This window comes from Anabrus simplex, chromosome 7 (genome assembly GCF_040414725.1).
Source record: "Anabrus simplex isolate iqAnaSimp1 chromosome 7, ASM4041472v1, whole genome shotgun sequence".
NCBI lineage: Eukaryota > Metazoa > Arthropoda > Insecta > Orthoptera > Tettigoniidae > Anabrus > Anabrus simplex.
Window position 1 is genome coordinate 234,375,121 of NC_090271.1, and position 21,735 is coordinate 234,396,855.

The window sequence follows — 21,735 nt, forward strand, 5'->3', positions numbered from 1 at the left end:
GACGTGTCGTTCACGCGCTTCGGGTGGCTTCGCTCGCAAGAGCACCGCACACTTCAATAGCAACCGTGATTCCCTTAAACAGACCACATTAAAATACCCGATCCTGCAGCACTTCCCATGCACAACGAACTACGCGGTTTCGCTTCCATACCTGGGAGGTAGTGGGTTCGGATCCCACTGTCGGCAGCCCTGATTATGCTTTCCCACACTTTCCCATTCTAATGCCAGGGAAATCACTGACGTAACGTTAGCACCTGCAAGGCCTGCAATGCAGGCAGACCCTGGGCTTAAGGGGTCCGCAGACTTCCCCAGAAAAGTAAACAATGTCACTCGAAGAGTATGTAGTGCGATATATTTTAACCTTACAATGTATTCATATTTGAATCGTACGATTTTCTAGCTTGCTGCTTTAACCTGTTACTGTAATTTTACGGTACAGCTTCAATTGTACAGCCTGTACTGCCAATCAAACACATATACCAATGATGCATCTTTTGTTTTGCATATAACAGACGACAAAACAGCCCAACAACCAAAGGTACTCCTCCCACAACATCCACGCGTACCAACCACCGTTTATTTTTCGTAAGCCCTGCCCATCACATTACCGTCCGACTCGTTGGCTGAACGGTCAGCGTACTGGCCTTCGGTTCAGAGGGTCCCGGGTTCGATTCCCGGCCGGGTCGGGGATTTTAACCTTAATTGGTTAATTCCTACGGCACAGGGGCTGGGTGTATGTGTTGTGTTCATCATCATTTCATCCTCATCACGACGCGCATGTCGCCTACGGGAGTCAAATAGAAAGACCTGCACCTGGCAAGCCGAACCCGTCCTGGGATATCCCGGCATTAAAAGCCATACGACATTTCATCACATTACCAAGGGCCTCTGGCTCAACAAGTATACTTGCGCCTCAAAGGGTCATTTTTGAAATAAACTTATAAAGAGCTACCTACGAAATGTTATGTCCAAGACAAATTCTGTGAACTCAGTCTCCTGTATCGAATGTGTCATCCATGGATATAATTGAAATGCCATTGCATCGTAGAAAGTACGCTTCATGGTCCAGTTTCTTTAGAATTAACAGTGGCTACAGTAAAGTTTTATCCCGTCAGGAGGTCGTAAAATTTAAGAAACGAGATTTCCACTTCCGGAGGTGCATATGGCCCTGAGGTTCACTCAGCCTACACCAAAAATGAGTACCAGGTTAATTCCTGGGGGCAAAGGCGGCCGGGCGTAGAGCTAACCACTCTACCCCATCACGTGCCGAGGTTAACAATGGTGGAAGCCTTTACCTTCCACTCCTCCAAGGGCCTTCATGGCCTGTACGGAGGTGTCATAAAACTATAAAAAACAGTAAAGTTTTAAACATGTAAACACAAATAAAAACATGTTTATTTATTGTATAAGAGGCGATCAAAAAGTTTCCGTTCGACGGCGGTACAGTCATGAATTGTGTAGCCAATCAGGCAAAATCGTTGTGAGCATTGGGACACTCATCCCACCGACGCACCAGGTTAAAGATCTCCATCTGGTAAAACACCGTGTCCTGTTGCGTGAAGAAGTCCGTAACCGCCTGCTGCACATCCTCCGACAGAAAGCGTCAACACTTCAAGGCTTGTCTGAGGGCACCAAAGACGTGATAATCGCATCAGGACTCTTGCCTTACCCACTGCCCACTTGTTGTCCGTAATGGATGAGGCTAGCTAGCTTCCCAGATCTACCGGCGTATTGGGTCGAAACGCGACCCGCACGGAACTTGGTGTACAATTCCACAACAGTAGTTTTCAACAGACACGATACACAGTCATCATTCTCCGATGGATGGCCACCGGTGTTTGTCCTTCGGCAGCCAAGAAGAGAATAACAGCACGTTGGTCCTGTTGGGACGCATTCGGTAATTATGTCACCATAGTTCCCATGGCGGCACGATACGACTGCCACTGTCTACATGTCCGTGCTTATAAAATATCCCCATCGGAGTCGCGCTACGTTGCTGCAGCAACTTCCTCAAATGGAAAATTTTGATGACGCCTTATACAGTATTTCAATCCCCAGAAAATATTTCACTTCCAAAATAAAATCTATAAATAAATGCATTAGTTTTGTACTGTTATAGTTAGTGTATTAAATGGATATAGATGGCCATAAACTACAGTATCTTCTGCAGCTAAATTTATATGTGTTATTGATGTTTTATACACTTTCTAAAATGGGGCACAATTATATTTCCTGTAGACGGATCCATACAAAATTCGTTACATCTCTGAGATAAATGCTGACGGTCACGATCTTAGGCATGTCTAGCAACTCAGCCTGTGTAGACTTGAGTGAATCATCTACCAATTATATATCGTCGTTGCCGGGACGAAACCTCCTATATGATAATATTTTTGGAGATATACTGACCCGCAGCACATACATTATGAAGAGCGAAAATGCCTTGACAATATTCACACAATATTGCACCTTAGATGACAGAACCTTTACGGCCAAAATTCTAAGATAAAATATTTCACATAGGAGGTTTTGTCTCGGCAACGACGATATGTCACGGCCACACAGCAAGAGGTGTGTGCGCGCGCCATTGGGCTCATCTAGCACGCATTTCCAAGACGTGAGGGCCTGCAGGGCTTGCATTGCAGGCGGGCCCGGGCCCGGGCCTTTAAGGGGCCCGCCAGACCCTCGCAAAGAAAACAGTATGTATGTATGTATGTATGTATGCCTAATGCCACTCTGCACGGAACTGATCAGAGCGGTTTTGGAGAATCAGTCGAAATAGTTTTATAATTCGTATGTAGAGGTTGCATCTAGCAGAAGTTATTATAATTGTGCACAGCTGTACACAATATTTAATCTCTCGGAACACCGCGACGGGCTCCTCACAAAAGACCTGCACCAAATTATTTAAAAATAATCACAGTAATGAAAATTGATATCAAAGTATAAGAAAATGAAACGATGTATAGTGCATCTGAGATCGTATTATGCACACATTTTTCTGAACATTTATCTTTTATCATTCTTTATTCGACAACAATATCCGGCTCCATGGCTAAATGGTTAGCGCGCTGGCCTTTGGTCATAGGGCCCCGGGTTCGATTCCCGGCAGGGTTGGAATTTTAACCATAATTGGTTAATTTCGCTGGCACGGGGGCTGGGCGTATGTGTCGTCTTCATCATCATTTCATCCTCATCACGACACGCAGGTCGCCTACGGGAGTCAAATCGAAAGACTTGCATCTGGCGAGCCGAACATGTCCTCGGACACTCCCGGTACTAAAAGCCATACGCCATTTAATTTCGACAACAATATTTGTGTAATAACGACAATCAGCCAGTTGTTTGCGCGAAGGTAACATGAGGCTTATTAGTTGTGCAGTTTTATATTTTCAAACTTTATTTGAACAGTTCTTTTTATTTAATTTTGTTGATATATTTTTCTGTTGTAATCAATAAATTATTATAACTGATACTTCGTTATCGGTTACAGATTATAGTACCGTATTGAAATTAAAAAAAAAATTAAGTACGAACAACTAAGTGGGGATATAGTTGGCAATTCAGCAGCTTCGTTGTTAAACCACGGAGGCAGTGAAATAAAACCTATTAAAATTATTTTTAATAATGTTACTACTTCTTGCACCGCTTGTTCCACATCTGGGGGGTCGCGGGTGCGAATTGTGTTTCACATGTGGATTTGGCCCTGTTTTACGCCGGATGCCCTTCCTGACGAAACCCTATAGGAGGGATGTAATCACTATTGCGTGTTCCTGTGGTGGTTGGTAGTGTAGTGTGTTGTCTGAATGTGAAAAGGAAAGTGTTGGGTCAAACACGAACACCCAGTCCCCGAGTCAGAAGAATTAATCACACGCGATTAAAGTATCCGACTCGGCCGGGAATCGAAGCCGGGAGCCTCTGAACCGACGGCCTCAACGCTGACAATTCAGCCAATGAGCCGGACACTTTTAATAATCTTACAATAACAAATAATCCCCTTCTTTATACAATTAGACAATATATTATTACTAGACTAAGAGAGCCTCCGTGGCTCAGGCGGCGGCGCGTCGGCCTCTCACCGCTGGGTTCCGTGGTTCAAATCCCGGTCACTCCATGTGAAATTTGTGATAAAAGTAAATTCGTGTCCTCATCCCGAGGTGGTGCAGCTCTTTTCAGGCACACCCCCAATGGAGGTGAACTGCATGTGCCAGTTTAACCACATACCAGCCCTCCTGCTATTCTTAAATTTCTGGCAGTACCGGGAATCGAACCCGGCCCTCCGAAGACGGCAGCTACTGAGGCGGACAGATTTGTGATGAACAAAGCGGAGGCGGGACAGGTTTTTCTCCGGGTACTCCGGTTTTACCTGTCATCTTTCATTCCAGCAACACTCTCCAATATCATTTCATTTCATCTGTCAGGCATTAACCATTGCCCCAGGAGTGCGACAGGCTTCGGCAGCCGGCAGAATTCCTATCCTCGCCGCAAGATGGCGGCTTCATTCCTCCCATCCCTGACCCGGTCACTGACTGGAAAACAGGTTGTAGGTTTTCATTTTCATTATTACCCAGACTACTTGCTGTAATTAAATTTATATTAGTTACTCATAGGTTTTACATTTTGTATGAGGGGGCCCGAAGTTTTATTTTGGCACGCGGGCCCCTATCACATTGGTCACGGCCCTGCTACGTAGCAAATAAGGATTGCCACCCTGCTAGAGGAGAAGTTATCTCCATTATCAACAAAACGGTACTCCCCATGGAGGTATACTGCCATGTCTCGATGGGAGCTTTTTTATGATGGCGAACAAGAACTCTGTATGTTCTTGTTTACGAGACACGTGTTTGCACTTTGTAATGTCTCATAATATCAGGATCGATTGTCAAGTGACAGCTATTTTGTACAGTATGACCTCGATATCGAGCGTTGCTCAACAGGCTGCAGTGGGTTACTAGCACCGCAGCCTTCACGAACTTCCGCATTGGGCCGTATTAAATCACTTGTCACGCACGATAACCTTCGTGTAGCAAGTAAACAAGGAACTCGATAAGGAACGGGAAGTAGCTCACTGGCTGATACTGTACTTGCTGAGGAGGCATAGTTAATAGCGTATTCAGGAAAATAAATCTACTTTTTTGCCCAGTAGACCCCGAACGATTAACGCTCTCTTCAGCCTGTTGCTAATAGTTTTACGTCTGTCTTGGCACAGCTCACTCTTAAGTTCCAGTCTCATTGCTGAAAGTTGCTAAGAGCAAAGTCATCTCCATACAGGCTATGAAGGCCCTTGAGGGAGCGGAAGGTCAAGGCTTCCACTATCCGTAACCTCGTCCGATCTCCTTTGTCCCACGGAATTAGTCTGGTACTCGTTTTTAGTGTAGGGTGAGCAGGGGAGTAACGTTTGTGATACCTTGCCAAAATTAAAATTGCCCCCCCCCCTCAAATAAAATGTTAAACCCGTGAATAATTTAATATAAATTTAATTACATCTGGTAGAAGTAATGCAATATATTGTCAAGTTTTATGAACAAAGCAAGTATTCGTTGTAAGATTATTAACAATAATAATACCGGGCGAGTTGGCCGTGCGGTTAGAGGCGCGCAGCTGTGAGCTTGCATCCGAAGGATAGTGGATTCGAACCCCACTGTTGGCAGTCCTGAAGATGGTTTTCTGTGGTTTCCCATTATTATTATTATTATTATTATTATTATTATTATTATTATTATTATTATTATTATTATTATTATTTTTGCTAGTTGCTTTACGTCGCACCGACACAGATATGTCTTACGGCGACGATGGGATAGGAAAGGTCTAGGAGTTGGAAGGAAGCGGCCGTGGCGTTAATTAAGGTACGGCCCCACGGAAAATCATCTTCAGGGCTGCCGACAGTGGGGTTCGAACCTACTATCTCCCGAATACTTGATACTGGCCGCACTTAAGCGACTGCAGCTATCGAGCTCGGTTTTCCCATTTTCACACCAGGCAAATGCTGGGGCTGTAACTTAAGGCCACGGCCGCTTCCTTCCCATTCCTAGCCCTTTCCTATCCCATCGTCGCCATAAGACCTATCTGTGTCGGTGCGACGTAAAGCAATTAGGAAAAAAAGAAGTTTTATTTGACTGCCTCCATTGTTTAACGGCTAAGCAGCTGGACTGAACCATCAACCACATAAATGTTTATTTATTTATTTATTTATTTATTTATTTATTTATTTATTTATTTTATTTTAGCAGTGGTGAAGTTAGGGTTCGTGGCCCTCTCTTACACTTAACTCAAATTGTTTTCGTTTTCTTCACTGGCATTATACACTCTTGTCGAGTAAACGTGTGACAACAGTGAAATGTTCTGCGAAATATGTGCATAATACGATCTCAGATGCGCTACTCATCAAGAAAGTATCATTTTCTTACTAAAATATGATATTGTTTCAATTTTTATTGCTGTAATTAAAATAGTTGCCATTGATGCTTTCACGGCCCGAACTTATAGACATGATACTGTACAGGCTTTTGGGCTTATGCCGTGTCAAGAAAATAAGGTGAAATTCTTTACGTTTCGCAGAGAACTATGGTCTGCGTCGTCAGAAGAAAATATCGACTGTCCAGGAGAAAGGCTTCTTAAACAATGACTTTTTGAAATTTAGACGTAATCATAGAAGTGGAAGTGGTACGTGCCACTATCCGCTGTGCCACGTCCGGCGAGCCATCTGGTGACGAATGAATATTCAACATTCAACACAACAGACTGCTGCTAGATGCAACCAGGTGGTATATCCTCTACGCACAAATTGAAAAAACATCCACTGATTCTACAAACCCGTCTGATCATTTCTGATCATTTCCGTGCAGATTGACATTAGACTATAATTTTTACTATTCTTCAAAGAGTCTGCGGGGCCCCTTAAACGCCCGGGCCCGACTGCATTGCAGGCCCTAACGTTACGACCTGAGACTGACTGAGCCTCAGAGTCATGTGCACCTCCAGAACTGGAAATCTCGTTTCTTTTTGACTTCATGACGGGGAATCAAAGCGACGTCCTTCTCGGTGAACCAAGCTCGTCTTTACCGCCTTGAGGTATGGGTGGTGCTGGTTGATATGAAAGGTGCTTCCCATAGAGCTAGTCTAGGAGCAGTAGCACTTTCTGACTCAATGAGGGAACTGTCTCACTCCTCGCACACATCCGTCGCTTTTGGGGCTCATATTTGAGGATCCAACCGACAGCGTGCCATCCTCCTGAGGATATGGAGGCTCTGGACAAGCAGCCCACAAACACCACGGACTCTACCAACAGACAAATAATATTACTACAGTAAACAAATGATACGTCTAAAGGTAAATTTACTAAAATAATTGAAGACCTCCCCGGAATAAGGATGTATCTAACACATTTTTGAAAAGTGAGATTTCAGTGGAAATAGGATGTATCATCCATCACGCCTCTATGCAGTGGTGTCATCTTATGTCTTATATTTGAACTTCAAGCTGGTTTACAGCCAGCAGAACTTTGTCCTCCGTGGTGTGATGAAGCATGTCAGTTGTCAGATGCTAGTCAGTTGCCTAACATAGTGGAATTAGGCACCTATCAGGCGTGCCAACTTCGGGTAATTATTTGAGTTTGGGGGGGGGGGCGGCATGATTAACATGAACACAGGAACAACTATTAATGAAACAGATTGAAATGGCGTATGGCTTTTAGTGCCAGGAGTGTCCGACGACTCGCCAGGTGCAGGTCTTTCGATTTGACACCCGTAGGAAACCTGCGCGTCGTGATGAGGATGAAATGATGATGAAGGCGACACCTACACCCAGCCCCCATGTCAGCGAAATTAACCAATGATGGTTAAAATTCCCAACCCTGCTGGGAATCGAACCCGGGACCCCTGTTACCAAAGGCCAGCTCGCTAACCATTTAGCAATGGAAGCGGATACTATTAATGCAAACATTCCTATATAATAACAATATTCACAAACAAAGAGGATAAAGGTTGAAAAATAACAGAGCTAGATTCTCAAATACATTTATGAACGAGTCCTATGTACGGAGATCTCAATAATATTCACAAGTAAAAAGAAAAATAGAACTTGATTCGTAAATATTTTGAAGGAATGTTTTATGTACAAAGCTATCAAAATAATCACAAGTTTGAAAAAAGTAGAACTTCCTTCATAAATACAATTTCTGAATAAATTACTGTATATTGTTCATTTCATGATACGAAATGTGAAAAGCTCCACAACCAAATGCACCGCCTGAACAGTCTCCATTGAGAATCGTTCTCTGAAGGAATGCCCGCTTTCTGATCTCATTTCTTGATATAAAACCATCTACCATCTCCAGATTCAACGCCTTAGCAGCCTCCGAAGGCTACCATGCCCCACGTTGTAAGGGAACTAGGAGGAGAATTTCTGGAGGGTTCAAATGGTAATCTACCCCACTAAGATCATTTGGGGGGGGGGGGAAGAAAACGTCCTTCCTCAGCAAAGTCGGCGCCACTGGGCACCTTTATAGGCGAAGTGTGTATCAACGAGAGCGAGACAAGACGATGGTAGACGGTGCTTATGATGGTTCATCACCGGGTGTAATAGATCATTTAAATAAAGGCCATAGACGCATATTAAAAAAAATCGTGTGGCTATTTCTAGCCGAGTGCAGTCCTTTTAAGGCAGACCCTCCGATGAGGGTGGGCAGCATCTGCCATGTGTAGGTAACTGCGTGTTATTGTGGTGGAGGATAGTGTTATGTGTGGTGTGAGAGTTGTAGGGATGTTGGGGACAGCACAAACACCCAGCCCCCGGGCCATTGGAATACGCTTATAATCGCTCATGGATTATGTTCTTCTGGTCTATTTGCATTAGCTACCAATGAAGGTTAAAATCCCTGACTCAGCCGGGAATCGAACCCGGGACCCTCTGAACCGAAGGTCAGTACGCTGACCAGTCAGCCAACGGGTCGGACATAGACTCAATTACATCTATATTTTGAAATATATTCTTGATAGTTTTATTATTATTGTTATATTTATTACTACAATAATATTATTTGCTATAATTCGTATTCCAAGAGCATGTACAGGATTTCTCTTCTGTTTTATGCAAACCCTTGGAGATTATCTTCCATTGTAGGGCCTATAACTTCTAATTCATACATTATTTTCAAAACCTTAAGTTAAGTTGTTTTTAATAGATGGACTCATTTGTACACTTGCATATGCAACTGGTTCAAGTGGTGTATACCATGAAACTAATGCCATAAAATGTCCTCTCTACTGAAAAATGACTGATTTGCTGTTTACAGCCAAGGACTCAAATATTAATAAAAGGGGAAATGAGAGGGATCATTTGGTGGTTGATGGGATTGTACAAGAATAAAGCAATAAGAGGAAAAAGAACGAAAATCAGTACATTTTATGCTATAAGCATACGGAAGTGGCACATCTACTAAAAGAATGTAAAAAAAACAAGAAAAAAAGAGAGAAGTATATACTCGTAGTTGGGAAAGAGATAGGTGAAGCTATTAAACTTGGAAATGTAAGGAAGCAGTGAGAAAAAAAAGGATATCTGCCATAGGAGCTAATGACCAATATGGCCGCTATACATTGCTCTTACGGGATAAACTACGGAGAGCTGACAAAGGGCTACTGGGCAAGATGGCTGCTATACATTGGTCTCATGGGATTCACTCTGGAGAGCTGGCACAGTGGCTAATGTAGATATATTTTCCTTATGGGCCTAACTCTGGAGAGCTACCTCAGGGGTTCACAACATATAACTAACGACCTATTAGTCTTATCGGCCTAATGTGTCTATGAAAACTATTAAGTATGCAACCTTGGTACACTTGCGTGGGATTTGAACCTCCGTACCCTCCAGCACAGTCCACTATGACCTCTCCAAGTGCGCCCCTGCCAAGTGACCTATTGCAAGGCATGACATGCAGCGGGCAGTTCCCAGCCTATACAATATCTGTTCCTGGTCTGTGTGTCTGCACCTCTCGTTGTGAGGTACGTGTTTTCGTATCTGTGCTCATTTTCAGGGTTCCTTCGGCGTACCTGTAAGGAATTAATAGTGGCGTTCACGATTCCTGCTGCCTTCTGGCCCATAACCACACATCTCATTATATTGCCGCGATTAGGAAAAGTCATCGATGCATTTCAGAATCGCAGTACACGTGACGGTTTGCATAAAATTAGATCGCAAGGCATCACCCAGTATATCACGTCAATAATTTCATGTCCTTTACATCTTTAATGAGACCGACGTCGGGAAGAGCATCCGGTCGTAAAAAATCGCTGCGCAGATTCACCTCACTTCATACTCAACCGCGTAGAGAAACAGAACACACACATTTCCCTGTCTCAGCCTCATCCTTGACTCTGACAACATGAAAATGACTGAGGTATGAGCGATGCTGGTAATGTCATACCTTGTGTGAAAATGCCGTTGATAGGGTGAGCTGGTGTGTGCATTTTAGTGGGTCTGGCAGATTGATATGTAATAGTAACTTCTGGCTCGGGAAGGAAACTGCTTCACTCCTCATTCCTTGGTAAGCCTCTTCAGTGATACCTAGACTATCTATGACAGCTGTTGAGTATCCAACCAACTTGCGGACTGAATACTCAAGATATAGCTACTGTTGATATGGAGATCACAGCCCAAGGATCTCCCATTCAATAAGGAATCTGTACTGAGGTTAAGATTTCAAAATTTACAAATGCATTCCACAAGCATTCGTAAGAAACGAAGCACGTCCACAGTCAGTTCAAGTGTGACTCGGCTACCGAGCTCCTATTTATGCTTTTTCGATCTGATTTACGTCGCAACGACACAGTTATAGGACTTATGGCGATTACAGGATAGGAGAGGGAAGGAAGTGACTGTGGTCTTAATTAAGGTACATTCCTGGCATTTACCTGGTGTGAAAATGGGAAACCACGGAAAACCTCCTTCAGGGTTGCCGACCGTGGGGTTCGAACCCACTGCTCCTATTCTTCGTAGTGACTCTGGGCAACATCCATTCTAACGGGCTCTAATATTAGCTTGTATTATTATGTTTAATTATTTCACGTTCTGTGTGAAATCGGACAGCAAAATAAACTAGCTTCCTCTGTTCAACATTAAGTGTTGAATATTGGACATTTGACAGAAATATTTAAAAAACCTATTTAAGATTTAAGCACACTACTATAAAATATTATATGGATTACACTAATAATGGCTTAAGAATATATTCATATGTTGTAGGAGTGTAGGAATATATTTATTAAAAATCAGACTTTTTACGGTGGGCTTAACATCGCACCGATACAGATAGGTCTTATCGAAACGATGGGATAGGAAAGGCCTAGGAGTGGGAAGGAAGTGGCCGTGGCCTTAATTAAGATACAGCCCCAACATTTATCTGGTGTGAAAATGGGAAACAACGGAAAACCATCTTCAGGGCTGCCGACGGTGGGGCTCGAACCCACTAACTCCCGCATGTAAGCTCACAGCTGCGCACCCCTAACCGCACGGCCAACTCGTCCGGTAAATATCACAGACTTCCCCACACTAAAAATGTATTTCTAATTCACTACTGTTTCCTCTTCGAAGTAGGAGATGGACTACTTCTACGAAATGGTCTGGATCTTCGTATAAATATTACGAATGTTAATAAATTTTGAAGTAGTTAATTATTTATATAATATACTTTGTCGTACGGCAGCCTTCAGGTGAGGTAAGTTTAAATATAAAACTCGCACCCGAAGTGCAATCTCTGCCTGATACATGCTTCTTGCGATGCTTCCGTCTTTTCAAATTACTGTAGTTAACACTTACCGTCATGAAGAGTAAGTTATTGTCTCTGACGAACAATAAATTTAAGATTTATTTTTGAGAATTAAAATAAAGGAACATATGACTACTTTCGATCGATCCTTTAACCATAAATCGATGATAAATTTTCACAAAATGTAATGTTTACTCGTAATATCTGAAAACAAAGTAATCGCTACATTCTACTAATCGATATACTGAACATCGCATCGAGAGCTTGGCAAGTTTGAAGCACCAGCGCTCAGCAGGCCTCGCTCCTAGGGCAGGATACGACGCGCATCGCAGGTTGTTGTGCTTTAGATATTCGTTGGTAGTTATTGTTGTAAGAGGAAGTACAACTGGGCAACCGTGCTCTATCAGAGGGGAAAGGGAAGAAAAATTAAGGTATTGTCATAGGAAAGGGAAGGACCAGTCATAGTCGGGAAAGAATGAGTTGACCAAGAGAGGTCAGATGCGAAAGATGAAAGCGAGGAGCGTAACACAAGTAAGTGCAACCCACGCACCCAAGTTGAGAGTGCCTGGTTTCCCTTTAAGACGCATCTTACCACAAACAGGAGATACCGCTCCCCACCCAGATGAGTTACGTGGTCGAGAATGGAGCCAGTGTACATAAGTAACGGGGAAGAGGGTAGGGAATTCCATCCCCTTGTTTAAAGAAATATTTGGAGTTAGTTATCCTGAAAATAATGGCAATCCGCAGCCTGTTTCCAGTCATTCCACTGGGTCAGGAATGGAATGAATGAAGCCCCATGTAGCGGCGAGGATAGGAATTGTGCCGGATGCCGGAGCCTGTCGCACTTCTCTGCGGCAATGATAAATGACTGACGGATGAGATGAAATGTTAATGGAGAGTTTTGCTGGAATAAAAGACGACAGGGAAAACCGAAGTACCCGGAAAAAACCTGTCCCGCCTCCGCTTTGTCCAGCACAAATCTCACATGGAGTGACCGGGGTTTGAAGCATGGTATCCAGCGGTGAGAGGCCAGCGCGCTGCCGCCTGTGCCACGGAGGCTGCCCTGAAAATAATGAAAACATGAATGTGACGTTCAAATTTTGCTTGGGAACATTCATTTTTGAAGTTTGTTTAGTGTGACGTAGTGACGATAGCCACTTCATGTCTCTATGGTAAAAAAATATAAACCACAATATGGAGTAATGTCTGTTTCCTTGCGAACTTTGATATTCTCATCTTCATGTGGAAAAAAAGGTCAGTGATTCCCTGAAGACTCGTGTCCTTTGAAGTAATTGCAATTTTACTGATCACTTGTTGAAGAAAGTAATTAGTAATTGAGTTAACTGTTTCTCAGGTAACTGGAATTGAATCCAATAACTTTTATTTTGTACTTTTCCGATTTTTATTTTTTATTTTTATAAAAATGCTATTTGTTCGGAGCGTCGACCCATGAGGATCTTTTGTCCCTACTGGCACCATATTGTATGAACCTGCGTGTAATTGGAATGGCGGTAGTGTGGAATGTTGTGTGTGAGGAAGGGAAGATTAAGGACGTCACAAACACCCAGTCCCCAGGTCAGGGATATTAATAATTACAATTAAAAAACCCTGACCCGGCCAGGAATCGAGCCCGGGGCCGCCGGGTGACAGGCGGACACTGCGGGGCCGGACAATGACAGGTAGTATACACAAGTCCCTTCACATAGGGAGGGCATATCTACTAAGCGTAAAACCTTACTCTTTTTCCCCTGTTAATACTGAAGGTAGTGATGTATATATATTTTCTTACTGTTGGGTTCGATTCAGTGTCGCTAACCATACAGTTTAGGGACCCTACTTGCCGATACGACGTCTTACAGTTACTGTAAATCTGGCACGTTGGCACTATATAGTCATGGTTTCTTTTTTTTTTTTTTTTTTTCGTGATTTGAGAGATGTACGTATTTTTACTGCTGTATTGTGAACATTACTAATGTTACATTTGTTAGTAAAAATTAAGCACATTTTTTTCTGTAGGATTTTAAATCTGTTTGCGTAATATCAGGTAAGTAGAATTGTGGCGTTTTCGAATAATGCATTTAATAACATAGTTGGAGTTAGATGACGAACGCAGCATTTTAATAATACGGTCTTATTTCGTCTAATCCGTATGTTTTTTTGTTTTTGTTTCTTTGCTATTTGCTTTACGTCGCACCGACACAGATACTGTATGTCTTACGGCGACGATGGGATAGGAAAGGCCTAGGAATTGGAAGGAAGCGGCCGTGGCCTTAATTAAGGTACAGCCCCTCATTTACCTGGTGTGAAAATGGGAAACCACGGAAAACCATCTTCAGGGCTGCCGATCGCATGGTGTTCCCTATTTTAACGTTTTTGAAATGTTTAAAGGATCTAAGTTCATTTTTTGCAGTCCATTGTTCGACTTGTGGTCTTTGTTTCGTGTCGACGAGTTAATTCTCTATGAGCGTGGGCACTCTTAATTGAAATTAATACGTCTACGTGGTTCGCATAACAGAGCTGTGAACCTACAGTAGGGAGAGTGATGGCGGTGATTACTGTTTTAAGAGGAAGTACAACTGCGCAACATCCTCTGTTAACACTAATCAAAAGGAAGGAAGAATGTCGGTATCGGCTAAAAAAAGGGAAGGGCGGGAGAAAAAAAGACTCCCCCATACGTAATACAGGCGGGGTCGGAAAATAACAAAAGTTGACCAAGGAAGGTTGTAAGGTGAGGAGCCTGGCACAAGTAAGTTGAAACAATGTGAGGACTCAGCTAAGGCTACCGTGGTTGCCAACCCACGCTCACAAGTTAGGAGCCCCCGGGGTCTCTTTTAGTGGCCTCTTACGACAGGCAGGGGATACCCGCATAGTCATGTTCTTCTCAGTCCTAGCGCTGACCTATAGCATCGTCTCAAAAAAAATTAGCCCGGATTGATGCGACATCAAATCACTAGCAAAAATGCAAGTTATATTCGGAAAAATACGATAGACGAATATAACATTCTTGCTCAACCGATATTCAATGTGCCACTGCAGGTAGCTTCCGCACTGTAAGTGCCTGTTCTGTTTGTTTAATATCCCTTCAATTGTTACTTTAAAAGACGTAGACGTCCGAATTTGGACTCCGCTTGAGTTCTCTTGCGTGTCAATGACACGCATTTGACACGCATTTATGGCACTCAAAACATTCTATACCTCAGTCGGCATCGAACCTACTTTGTTCAAAATAAAAGGACAAGGGTCAACCGCCTGCGTTATACTGGTCAGCTGTTTGACTTTATGGTGGTAACTTTTAAAATCCGGCAAATGTCGATAACAATGATCGGGGTTTCATTTATAGTTTGTTCTTTATATTGTACACTGCCTCCTGTCCAGCTCCATGGCTAAATGGTTAGTGTGCTGACCTCTGGTCCAGAGGGTACCGGGTTCTATTCCTGGTCGGGTCGAGGATTACAACCTTCATTGGTTAATTCCAATGGCTCGGGGGCTGGGCAACATCCCTGCAACTCACACACCACACACAACACTAACTATCCTCTACCACAATAACACGCAGTTACCTACACATGGCAGATGCTGCCCACCCTCATCGGAGGGTCTGCCTTACAAGGACTGCACACGAAATTACGAGTATATTACTGCCTCCTATCAAGGATTAAAATATAATTTGTATACAGTGTTCCATGCTGCAGCATGATCATGTAGTACCATGGAACACATCCTCTTGTAGCTTGGAACACAAGGAATCTAAGTGGAAAATAGTTGCAAATAAAAGTCTGAAACAAATTTTACATTTGGAAACCATTCACTATGTTCCCAATGCACATGAACAGGCTCTCCCCATAAATCCCTCACTCGATTCATAGCACCGAACTGCAGGAAGAAACGAACAGAAAGTTCGTTCAATTAAGAGGCTGTACCGAGGTCAATATTACAATGCTCCAATCAGATGCGTTGTTCATAAACAACACAATACGTTCTGCTTCATAAGGCTTTACAAATTTAATAACATTTCTCAAAAACTCTAGGTAGGTTTCTTTCTTTGACCACCCACAGGATGTAGACCACCAATTGACCCGGGCGTTGCGTCATGCAGCACTCGAGGAAACACGAACATTGGAGGGTTATGAATCCCAGTTGCGCTGACTGCCTTGAAATTTGTGAAAATGCTGTCGAATTCGGCAGACGCCAGGTCCCCAGTCTGCGTTAAGCTAGCCATACACGTACAGGAAATCCTCAAGGAAAAAGCCTCCGGGATTTCCTCAACTGAACCCTAGCCCACACATGGAGAGGATTCCTCACGGAAAAGGCCTTGGAGGTTTTCTCAAGGTTCAACTCCAGGTCAACACAACAGTTCTGTTGACTGGTGGTGGTTGGTTGTTCACGTGGTGTTGCAAATAGTTTTCATCGTGGTAATTTTTTGAACTCACTGCCACAAGCAAGGTTCATTCTGGTATATTTGTATAAATTCTGTTAAAAGTTCTCGAGACATGACGATATAGGACACTTCCGACAATCACTTAACTTCACAAAACCTCAAAGCCTACTGCCGTCAACACATACACGCAGCAAGAGACTCGGAAAATCCGGCCTGCTTGGCCTCAAGGCGGAAGAGAATTGAGTTTTTTTCGGGATTTTTGGATCTCTCGCACCCAGCGCGGCCTCAAGGACGCCGCCACACACGTTGCGGAATTCCTCAAGGATTGGACTGTTCAGGCCGAACCTTGAAGAAATCCCGCTCGTGTACGGCCGCCTTTACTCTTTTCTAGTGTTTGGGCTGCAGACACTCCAGTCTCGTCACAGTCCAAATTCCTTCAGGTGGGATCGATCCAAAGCGATTATAAACATTGTTGAAGAACAATGCTATATTCATTTTGTGATATCTGGTCACACTTGTAAGTCTTGGGGTTCTTATATATATATCTCGGAATGTTTCATAGATCCTTTCATCCATTTCTCTTGATCTATTTTTTTCTTTATTCGATAGCTGAGGGTAGTTCTTATTGCTCGTACGGGCAAACTTATAAGCCAGTTCCCTAACACCTTGTTTGGTCAAACTAGTCGATTTTTGTGGTTGTTTTGTCGTACTAGGCTACTTCAGCGAACAATTTTCTTCGGTCTTATAAAATATCGTACTTTTTTGCAATCTAATTTCGTTTATAACATAATATTTCATCTACAGAGTTTCGAAATGTCGACAAATGGCTTGATGGTATCTGACTTAAGTTTACCTGACATAATTTGGTTTCTGGAGGAGCCATAGGTCCTTCAATAATTCGGATTACGCCGACTTACTTCTTGTCATTATCCAAGAAGAAAAAAGAAAGAAAGAAAGAAAGAAACGATATCATGTGTTCCATGGGCGCATGTTTCAACAAACTTGGCTTTCTTCACTGAAGTTAGCACATCCGTTAACTCACCTGGTGATAAGAATCACACAATTTCGTTTTTATGTAAAGCATAAAAAAACGAGCAGAATATTTTTCATATTACGTAGAGATACTGAAATGTCCACAGCATCCGCGCTTGTGAACATAACTACCCACCAGTGCTACCTACTGGCACCATGTTTTTCAATTGGTTGCTAGCAGCAGAAATAAGAGGCACACTTTCCCTTAACTGCTGAACATTGTTTGAATACAGGTTAAAAGGAAATTCCAATCTTGGTCTATTAGGTTCCACCACTTTACTCACGCGAGTCCTCCAAGAAGAGTTTGCAGAAGTCTTGGAAATTCCCTTTGTAACCCTCCATGAGCCTGGAGTGGTGGTAATAGGAGACACAGGTATCTTTGGCATTCCTGGCTACGTAGATTATCTGAAAAATAACATACCATTACTGTACAATACTACAAGGAAATACACTTGAAAACAGTAGTTAAGGCTTTGACCTTTCTTGGTGTGTGCTTAGAGGAGGGCAGCAAGTGATACCCAAGAAGAGTTCTGCAATACTGACCCATATCGAAGGAGCAGGATCTACTTCGTGCAGGTGTGAGGAAGACAGCTGATGCAGGTAAAATAGTGGTGATTCAAATATCATATTAGTATTAGCTTTTTTTGGTTTCACAGCTTTTTGTTCAAGAAAAAAGTATAATACAAGAACGAGGAATGCCAGTCGGGCGGGATGCTACAACAACAACAACAACAACAACAACAACAACAACAATAATAATAATAATAATAATAATAATTCTACAATTTAAATGTCTTGGAGAAATAACCATACACAACAACGGGTAATAAACAAGAATAAATAGAACGAACAAAAAGAATTCTAACCTGGTCAACGTACAATAAGAAATACCAGTCAATGGACACTAAGATCCAATACTATAAAACCGTAACTCTCCCGGCAACCACTAACGTTTGTGAAACGATATTCGAAACAGAAGTAATTATAAACTCTTCAAAACTGAAAGAAGAATCATCAGAACTTCCATAAATAAATAAATAAATAAATAAATACTAAGTCAAAGGAGTTTGTAGAATTCTTCCTAATGGAACTGTCTATTGAGAAATTCACCCAGTCACCAGCAGCACAATGAAGAAGAAAAGCATCTCATATTTCTTTCACATCTTGTAACAGCCAGGAAATTGACTTTTACGACCAGTGTTGCTATCTTAGCGGATTTTCCGCTAAATTTGGCGGAATTAGAAGACTGTCGGCGGAGAAAAATATCATTTAGCGGACAGCGGATTTTTGGCGGAATTCTAGATTTATTATAGCAGAATTCAGTGTTTAATTCATTGTACGTTTTAAAAAAATTTGTACACCAGTCTGTCTCCGAACTATTCCGTATTTCTTCTCAGGTGCTAGCAGTCACATGAGAAAAACATGTTACTGTATTTGGATTTGATGTTATGAGATCATGGTACCATAAATTTGTAATGCGTGGGGAAAGGGTACTTATCTCTTAGTTGACGAATTACGACAGATAATGAAACTGTGAGAGAGTAGCAATTATATATATATATATGCTATGAAGGAAGACCGTTTAATGAACGGGCCTGTTCTGTGTGTGCCCTTGAGGTAGAGGATTCACCTACAGTAGTTTGCAGCCGGCAGTAAAACGCCTACAAGTTTTAGCTCGCAGGCAGGGGGTTAATCCCAGTGAAACTCACAGATCATGTGAGAGCAGACATTTACTTTTAAAATTATTATTATTATTATTATTATTATTATTATTATTATATTTCATTATATATAATTCACAATTTTATAATTGAGTTTATGAGCTTCTTCGGTACAATGTACATGGAAGAAGTACTATTTGGTACATACGCACGTATGCTTCATACATATCGGTATATACAGTACTTAACATTGCTGACAAATAGACTTGACAGATAATAATGGGATATTTAGCCTACTACATACAAACGGCCAAAATTATTAGTGGACGATTTTCATTAGTCCTCTATGTATGGTGGATGGTTCATGCCAATAAACTTTCTTACTATATGGCAAGTGGCCAGGATTGCTGCTTTTTGTAATTCTCTGTAAGTGAGAGGGTGGAGATTAAGGGCTTCAATGCTCCTGTGTAGTGTCTTTGGTATAACACCATTACATCCAATCACTACTGGAAGTATGATAACATTGTTGAGTTTCCACATGGTTTTTATCTCTGTGGCCAGATCTGTGTATTTTGAAATCTTCTCTGTATGTCTTGATTGAAGGTTATGAGTATTAGGGCATGCTATGTCAATTATGAAGCAGATTTTCTTGTTTTTATCTTCAAAAGTCATATCTGGTCTATTGCAGGTAATAGTTTCATCAGTGATGATACTTCTATCCCAGTAAATTTTGTAATTTTCACTTTCCAAGACTGATTGGGGTTTGTACTTCCAATATGCTGTGGTACAATGGATTAGGTTACTTTGTCGGGCTAATTTCTGGTGAATGTTTTTTGCAGTTTGGTCATGTCTGTACTTGTAGTCTGTGTTTTCCATTAATTGACAACCTGAGGTTATGTGCTGGATGGTTTCTGGAGATGTATTATTATTATTATTATTATTATTATTATTATTATTATTATTATTATTGCTCATTATTTGAGATCGGATTTCTTGGCGGAATTTTAGCGGATTTTTTGTATCATTTAGCGGATCTTGAAAATATTAGTTGGCAACACTGTTTACGACAGCTAGTGTTGAGAAATCTTGGAAGGAAGACAGAAGAGCAATGGATCCATGCAATTTAGCAAAATCTCAAAGCAGTTGTAGGCTACTCGAGATAAGAGATGCAGAGAACAAAAAGTAAAATAAATTAACACCCTTCTTAAGATTCACAAATTTTCAGCACAAATCACACATTGGAAGGGTCATAGCTATTTCAGACGAATTGAGAAAATTACGATCGGAACGAATAAAAAAGTATTGGAGAGATCACAAGAACCAAACAGTAGAGCCTTGAAAGAGAAAGTGAACGTAGAAAGACTCATGCGGTTCAGTGTGGCCGATAAAATTAATAATAATAATAATAATAATAATAATAATAATAATAATAATAATAATAATAATAATAATAATAATATCACCTCACAAGAATGAACGATAGTCGACTACCAAAGAAAATCTTTAACTGCCGGTACATCATCAAATTAAACGCAACTTCTAAATGGATAGAAAAAATAACAAGAAAGGACAAGGTGGAAGCTAGCATCGATCCAAAATAAATCTTGAATAGAATTATGTTTCGAGCTAAAATTGATAAATTCAAGGGTTTCCAGGAAAAGCAATCTGAAAAGTCCAAGAACAGACGGTCAGAGGAGAGGAACCACGCGAAAATGATTAAGTTCTGGGAGAAGAATAAAGGGCTAACAGCAAAACAGTTGTTTACCGTGGTCCAAAGTAGACGAAAATCGATGGAGGAAGAGGAAGAATGATAATAATAATAATAATAATAATAATAATAATAATAATAATAATAATAATAATAATACAGATTTGTTAAAATGTTATGACTGTCAGAGATTAGTCTCCAAGATTTTATGGAGTAGCATCTTAGTTCTTCGCAACTATTATGAAATCGCTTCTGATTTTACGTCCGCCACCAGAGTGTCAATTAATGTCCAGTAACTCCTCATAGAGACAGCATTTGGCCAGCTGACCCGGTTACGTCCAGTTTCGTCCCTCTCCACAAGAAGGGTTCCACAACCAAATGTGGCAATTACTGAGCCTTGACCCTCTTCACATGCAAGTAAGATTCTGCTATTTATACTTACTCCAAACTTTCCCTGCTTCAGAGATCTCCCCTGAACAAACTGGATTTGTCCGTGGTAAATGCATAAGAGAACATTTATATTAAACATCCGTCACTTGATTGAAAAGAAAAGACATTTTAGCTTCTTCTCATAAACTGCTCTTTTAGGGCTCTGGAAGGCAAATAGGTGTTCCTGCAGTCTGGTTTCACTGATAAGGAGTTTGTATGAAGCCAACTCAGCTGGTAAAAATAAACGACAAATTGCCTGGAAATTTCAAGATCCGGCAGGGCTGTATATTGTCAGCCGTGCTCTTCAAAATCTATGATGAGTACATAATGAGAGCTGCACTTCATGGATGGGATTGTGGATTTCCTGTTGGTGGTAGGAAGATATCCAACCTCCGTTATGCTACGATACTAAACTCATTGTCAGTGATGGCTGAACTCATTTCTTGTGTCAGAAATGTCAGTGCTCAAATGGGAATACAAATCAACATGGTCGAGACCAAAATAATGATTGCCGATAAAGCCGGGAAACTAGCCAGCAAGGAACTGGAGAACGTGTCAGAAATCCCATACCATGGTTCAGCCATGTCCAGTTCAGAAAGCTGTGTTCCTGAGACTAAGAGAAGAACAGTTATGGCCAAAAATGTAATGACGAATTTGTCCCATTTATGGAAGGATCGCTGTATCTCGTTACCACTAAAAATGAAAGTTGTTTCCAGTCTGGTATTTTCAGCTTTTCCTTATGGAGCCGAGGCATGAACTCTTC

The 21,735-nt window shown here is 41.7% G+C and overlaps 1 protein-coding gene across 1 annotated transcript in view; it reads right to left on the reverse strand.

The window, feature by feature from the left end:
- Positions 1 to 21,735, reverse strand: part of LOC136877510 (luciferin sulfotransferase) — a 141,355-nt gene that overhangs the window by 12,584 nt on the left and 107,036 nt on the right. Inside the window, exon 5 of the mRNA XM_067151619.2 lies at positions 17,459 to 17,579. Coding sequence (XP_067007720.2) covers positions 17,459 to 17,579 — 121 coding nt within the window. The remainder of the gene's footprint in view (positions 1 to 17,458; positions 17,580 to 21,735) is intronic.